The 7,083-nt window shown below is 39.6% G+C and overlaps 1 protein-coding gene across 1 annotated transcript in view; it reads left to right on the top strand.

Annotated features, from left to right (window-relative positions):
- The window catches only part of TMEM87A (transmembrane protein 87A), a 52,662-nt gene extending 46,714 nt beyond the window's left edge, over positions 1–5,948 (top strand). Inside the window, exons 18-20 of the mRNA XM_019519070.1 lie at positions 216–271; positions 2,764–2,794; positions 5,106–5,948. Of these exons, the coding sequence (XP_019374615.1) occupies positions 216–271; positions 2,764–2,794; positions 5,106–5,147 (129 nt within the window). The 3' untranslated portion in view covers positions 5,148–5,948. The remainder of the gene's footprint in view (positions 1–215; positions 272–2,763; positions 2,795–5,105) is intronic.
- The last annotated feature ends 1,135 nt before the right edge of the window (positions 5,949–7,083 follow it).

The following is a 7,083-nucleotide window of genomic DNA, read 5'->3' as shown; positions in this document are numbered from 1 at the left end:
AAAAAAAAAAAAAAAAAAAATCTTTCTGACTTTGCTGCCAGTGGTGGCAGTGTGGCAGTGTTTTGCCTACCATGTGGGAGATCTGGGTTCAAGTCCCAGCTGAGGTGTCTTGGGGTGAGTGAGCTAACAAGAAGCAAATCTTTCTTTCTGTATGCATTTATTCATTTGCGTGTCTTTTTTTTTATTCATTTCCTTGTCTGTTTCTGTTCTTCCAGCAAGAAGATGATCTGAAGTGGGTAGAAGAAAATGTTCCTTCTTCAGTGACTGATGTGTGAGTATCTTACTGTAGCAAGTAAGCCTATACTTGGAACAGTGTCTGAAATACATTTTCAAATGCCGTATCTAGCAATTGCTGAACTCACTCTGGAGCCTCTGTATTTACTGGTATGTATGTCTAAGCTGTAGTGAGCACTGTTACTCTCAAGTACAGATTTGCATAGTTTTTCTCTCAAAACCTGCTGCTTATGAAAGCATTGCTATGCATCTCTGATTTATTCAGTCCATAAGGTGCAAATCTGTCCTGCCTTCTTGTCTGACAAAACCATACTCCTAATAGTATTCACCCTGGAGTGCTCATCCAGCTAGCTAGCAGTATGTGAAGTAGAAGGCATCTTCTAGGGTGCTCTGGCTGATCTTTGCAGAAACTGGATCTGGTCACATGGAAATAAAGGAGATAAACCATGAGTATATATAAACTGGCCACTAGCTTCTGGTGGTTGTGCATTAATAGGGAGTGAATATCTTAGGGTCAGAACCTACCAGCACAGAAATTGCTGGATGGCATTGGAGGACTGGCTAAATACAACCTCAGGTACATGTGCTTTAGCTGCCTCTTTAATGCAAAGTGGACAGGTAGGAGTGTAGTTCAAAGCATACAGTGTGCTTTATCCCATATCCCGAACTGGGCCCATAAACTTGCATGCATGAGCATGTTGATAAGAGCTTTGTGAAGATGAGAAGGGGGTACTGAGATGTGTGTATGACTACACTAAGCAAGCCAACCGTGCAGACATACCCAAAGAGTAAACTTGAAGTTTTATGCATAATACTCAAGTCACTATTTAACAGGCTGTATACTCTGTTAAAAACTGCAGCTCCCCAGTAGTATTTTGTTCCTCCTCTTTCCTTTGGTGAAGAAATCCTTAAATTTGTCCATTCAACTATAGACTGGGAACGTCTTAAATATTCACTGTAGCTGGTAAAGGTCAATGTATAATAATCTGACTGGGGGAAAGTCCCTTTTTCTGGAGGTGACCGCAGGTGCCAGTCCTGTTTTTCAACAGTACCAGAAATGAGTACTTTTAAGATAATCAGGTCTCTGTTCTGAGGCAGTATGTTGGTGACATGTTTAGCCTTAAAGGTTTACTTTTATTTTGCTTTTGAAGTTTTTACATGTAGGTAAATTCCTAGCCCTTACTCCTCACAGGAATAGGACAGTTGATAGGTTTTATCTGACAGATGAACAAGTTGTTGTAACACATTGAATATAAGCACTAATATTTTTATGATAGAAACTTTGTTTCTATTGTGAACTCCTCATACCATATATCACTACTAAGAATAATGGGATGAAGTCATTTTTCATCATCTTTGTTCTCAATCCTATAATATCTAATGAATTGTTGGCAGTTTAGTGAAGTTAAAATAAACCTGCTTCTGCTTCTCTTTTGTATGATGCATTACGAGTATACACAAGTGTTTTGCTAGATATGAATTGGTGAATAACTTTTTAAGCTTTGTAACTGTCAGAATATCTGGGCCTTGTGTTCAGTAACTGTTTGTTGGCAATGTGGAAGCCGTACGTGAAGAAATGGTATGCATCCTGCTTATACGTTGTTTGTTACAATTTAAAACATGTCAGAGATGGAACATAAATTTATCTGCGCTAAAACAGCAATAGTCTACAATTTCTATTGGAGTACAAGTCCTGATAGTGAAGGAGGCTCAGAGCCTAGATTTAAATAGTAATCTACTTTGCACAAATTGAAGTCAGTGTATGCATGTCAAGAAACAAACAGAAGTTTCAGTATACTGCACTGAAGAGAAAAAAAAAAAGATACATTTTTCTCATTTTCATGGGGTTTGTGTTGATACTTCTTTTTAAAGGTAGTTCCCCCCGCCCCCCCCAAGCACACTGAGACTGTTTGTACTAAGGTATTCTGCTGGCAAAACTACTTTGGTCTGGGTAGAGAGAAATTAACTTGGAATTTGCTGGTATACAGCAGCCCCTCATGTTGAGATGGGCATGTTGACAGATCAGCACTGTACGAGTAACTTATTTGGCTGGTGCGGCATGGTTCTACTATATTAAGACAATGCCAAACTTTGCCAGTATATTTATGTCCATACTAAGAGCTTTTTGCCAGTGTAACATACCAATATTCCTATCCCAATAAATCCCTTTTGTATGTATGGATATAAATACTTTTCCTTTTACCTGGATGTCACCTTCCAGAAACTCTCGTGACTGGTTTATAGTGGTAATGGGTACTTGAGAGCTGGAGAATGAAATCAGAAATTAAAAACTGACTTGAATATTTGATGCTGCTTTGTGGGCCCTTCATGCTCTGTTCATTTCTCTCTGTGATAGTCTCCTAGTTCCCTAATTTCACCAAAAACTCTGTGCTCTTCTCCGTTCCATTCCTTCTTCCTTCCCCCCTCCCAAAAGGTAGGGACACTAAAAGTTAAATCCATCCTTCTTATTTGCAGCAATTAAGTGTCCCATATTTTTGTAATAATCTTTTTTTTTCCTTTTTACTGCAGTGCTCTTCCAGCTCTTCTGGATTCAGATGAGGTCAGTAAACATGCCTCTAGCACAAATTGAAGTCTTATGACATGCCAAAGGAGTCATGAGTTAACTACTAAGGAGGTCAACTTGGCCTGTTGGAAATGAGCTCTGTTCTTGTCAACGCAGCAAGAACAAATTGCATAAGAAACAAGACAAATTTGCTTTAAATAAGAGCAATGCAAATCTGTGCTCAGTCAAGAGAGTTTCAAGGGTGGTACTATCCAAGCAGCAGACTGTCACATGAGACCTTAATTGCTCTTCTTGCAGTAATGCTGTGTGGATTTATGTAAATTGGAAAATAAAACTGCATTTTCCCCATCTCCCTTTTGCATTTGAATTCTGGTGTTTGGATTTTGTAGAAATACAGCCAGATTTCCTGTTCTTTAAATGCCATTCCACAAATTAGGTTGTTTCTAAGGCCAGACATAGACGTTACACTTTTACCGGTATAAGTGACTGGAAACCAGTCTATACCCGTAACAGAACAGAAGTTCAGCACCCATGGACTGGCTTAAAAATGGTGGAACCTGGTCTTAGATTTGCACTCTCCCACCACATCTCCCAAAGGGCGAAGGTGTGTTCTTTTTGCTACCAACCTACACCACTTACAGGAAACTGTATAACTTAGATCAAGTCTGCTTCAGGCTTTTTGAAGGTCTGTATCTAGCTTAAAGTTGTTTCTTTGTTTTTTGTTAACATTTGCCACTTGTATTCTGCTTTTAGGAAAACTAAACGATTTATATATGAAATGTGTGCCTCTCTCAAATATAAAATCAGTCTCCACTATGGATAAATGTCACAGGAACAGCTATTCTGTTGATATAGTAGACAGCATGATTTATCACCACTTATATCTGGAATCTGTCCAGCAAAAACGATTCTAGTGTAACTTAGTGTATAATTACTCCTAACTTTCTGAACTGTAACTTTGCACTGGAAAGCAGTGACTTATACCAGTGTAGATCTGTTTGTTGTATATCTTCTCCATGTTTGCAATTTATTTATGCGTCTGCAACCTTAATGGGAGAAGATGGACTAGTAGAAAATTCAAAGTATTTGAGTAGCTTTTGTAGAAATTTTTGAGGTGTTTTTTTTTTTGTTATATAATCATAAGGGTTCCAAACTTTAAGGCTTAATTAAAGGTATCCTTTTAAGTCTTTTTGGGGAAGAACTAAGAACGCTGACTGTCTCCTGGTTAGAAACAACAGTGTCAGTGTTTGTGTGTGTTTCTCTGTAACCAGGATGAAGTCTTCTATATAACATTCAATTTCAGTTCAATTCAATTCAATTTATTAAGGATTCTGGTTGAAAGCCATGCTCCCGAAAACAACATAACAGACATACAACCATAATATAAATTTAAGTAAAAATAACAGGAATGGAAATATAATAATAAAATAGGGCCAACCATTATAAAAGCACTAGCAAATTGCCTGTGAAGAATGATGCCCATTCCCTCACGCTCCACCCCTTCCCCCCGCTCCCAAGGAGCGGGGGAGCCCACACCATTGCTGCCACCTGTCAGGGAGCAGGTCCATGGGGTGCTGGCTTTGCCCCCCCCCACTCTGTCTCTGCTCTCATGGCGGTGCTTCACCGCTTCCTCCTGTCCAGAATGCTCTTGGAGCACTCCCATTGGTTGTTTCAGACAACCAATCAGTGTGAATAAAGCGTTACGGACAGACAGACAAAGGCTTTTATAATATTAGAATTATTCTAACTCTCAGAATTAACATAATCAAGTACAAATATGGTGATAAATCAGATCATGCATCTATAAAAATGTGCATAGGTCCACAATTAACACAGTAAAAAACAAATATAATGATAATGTTTATTGGTCATATCGACAGTAAAGGATGATTAGCTTTGACCGCTCCAGCCTTGTAAGCAAAAATTGCAAGACAGTTTACTAAATATGGATCTGTTTGCTGGAGGAGAGCCATATTCCTTTTTTTCTCTGCTTGAAAAGTATGCCAGTTTCTGCAAGAACGGGGATTACATGACCTTTTTTTTTCTATATGACATTTAAAAAAGTACAGAATGTGGATTATGAAAGTGAGAATAGTCTGACCTAAACTCAGAGACCAGGAGTTGGCATGTTTACATAAAAGAGTAATTTTGGTAGATGTGCACTAGCATCTATTCACATCTTACCATGATTGGAGTGTTCTTTTTTTCAAAGTAGAATCACTGTTCTACAACGTGTGTTTGTATCTATAAACATGTGAAGTATGGGTTCTCACTATGGGGATGTGAATGCACAGGAAAAAAAAACAACCAAGCTTCAGTATAATCCTTTTTTGTTTTTGTCTTACAGGAAAGAATGATTACACACTTTGAAAGGTCCAAAATGGAGTGAGGAAGCACTTGCTTCTTACTGTCAGGAGAAGGGGAGCTTCCGTTTCCTTTAGGCTGCCCAGTGAATCGGGCATCCTGCTGATCTGTTTCTTGATCTTAACCTTTGGAGTTAGTTGATGTACTGCAGTGAGGGTGTCTTGCACAGCTTGCTGTGGAAGAGGTGCACAAGGACATTGTTAAACCTTTGGAAACTTTGAAATTAAAATGTTGATGCAAGTTTGGATTTTTAAGCAATTTAAATGTGTATTATTCCAGCACCTTCTGTAACTTTTCAGATATTTAATCTGTCACTCAAATTCGTAACACCTGCCTGAGGGACTGTGAATTCAATGTTGCAATTAACTTTCACAGGTCAACTGCCCGTGCCTATTTGGGGGGGGGAGGGTAAAACACAAATAAGATTTATTGAAGAAACAGTCTTCCTGTTTTCTGGGAAGTGAATGGCTGATTGCTGGAGACCACATACTGGCTGGCTTGCAGGGAGAAGAAGCTTTAGAGAAAGAAGCTCCTGTTGCTGAAGGAAGTCCAGTAAGATACCAAAAACAGAATATTTGGAAAAGTTACAGTGATATTGATGATGGAGTTAAAAAACAAACAACAAAACAAGTGCAATTTTATTCACAACACTGTGTAGGAAAGATTTTCTATTTTAAATGTCATTTACCTAGAAGCAACAGTTGCATAACTTTAGCATTTGTGGTGGCACATCTCATTGCCGGCAATGTGGTGAATGCCTGAAAAATTGATTACCCTTCCCTTCAGAGTGTTGCGTAGCCTAATAAAAACTTCCTGCAGCACTTTACAAATGTGTGTCTGACTGTTAAAGTTAAGCAGAACTTAAACAGATGTTTCTGACAGACTGTTCTCCTTGTGCAAGTGACCTATCTTTTTTTTAAAAGATCTGTACTCATCTGTGAGAAGAAGATGGCACCACCTTCCAGAGGCTGCAGGTTTTGCTTATCTATCCTGGCAGACACTGTGCTGACTTTGATATGAATACCTGGTGCTGAGATTTTGCTCCTAGTGTCTGTCTAAAATTTTAAAATCATATGTTCATGTAAGTGGTTTGATTGATGGGCTTTTCTGTGCAGTCAGTCCCTGGGCCAACAGGTACTCTTTGTTTAATCAATGTATTTGTCTAAATTGCAGATTACTGTTCTGTACAAAAGGTTCTTGCCTTTCTTCCCTGCCTCACCTAAAGTGGAAAATACCTGAACTGTCTTTTTGTTTTTATTTTATAGTCTGGCCATGAAACTTCCACTTGGTGATAATGTCTGTGTGTCACTGAGATGGTAAAGACTGATGGCTAATTATAGTTTGTAATTAGACAGGAGGAAACACAGCTTGGCCCATAGATGCATGGGGTGTATTGCAGTCCTGTACGGGACAGGAACTAAGGCACAGCTCATGAGGTGAGGGTAGCTCTGAGCTAGCTCTGAATGAGCCCATGTGTGTACACTATACTCTGCCAACATGATGTTCTGTGACTTTTCAAGGCTAATTAGCCTTGTTGAGAATCGAGATAAATCATGACTAGCTAGGGTATTCCTGCATGACAGTTTTATCCTGTGTAAACTTACTTATTAGCGCCTTTTGTTCAAAGGCACCAGTTATATAATCACTGGCTAGTTAAGCAATTGGTCCTTGGTTAATTTACCCCATGGCCAGGTTTCTTAAAAGATTATTAGGGGCCTGTTTGGACAACGGAGGTGGACTTTATTAGTACGAATTAGGGGTGCACCGATAGAGGTTTTGGGGGGCCGATACCGATATTTAAGAAGGCATATCAGCTGATATTGATCCGATACAGCCTCCAAGCGGTAAGTCCAGTGGGGTGGAAGCGGTGGGAGACAGATGAATGCCCAACAGGGGCGGGGGCGGTGTGGGATGGAGTCGTGGCGGGGGGGGACGGTTCCCACCACTGCTTGCACCCCGGG

This window comes from Gavialis gangeticus, unplaced genomic scaffold (genome assembly GCF_001723915.1).
Source record: "Gavialis gangeticus isolate Ggan-Ray unplaced genomic scaffold, GavGan_comp1, whole genome shotgun sequence".
Taxonomy (NCBI): Eukaryota; Metazoa; Chordata; order Crocodylia; family Gavialidae; genus Gavialis; species Gavialis gangeticus.
This window is presented reverse-complemented; position numbering and strand designations above follow the sequence as displayed.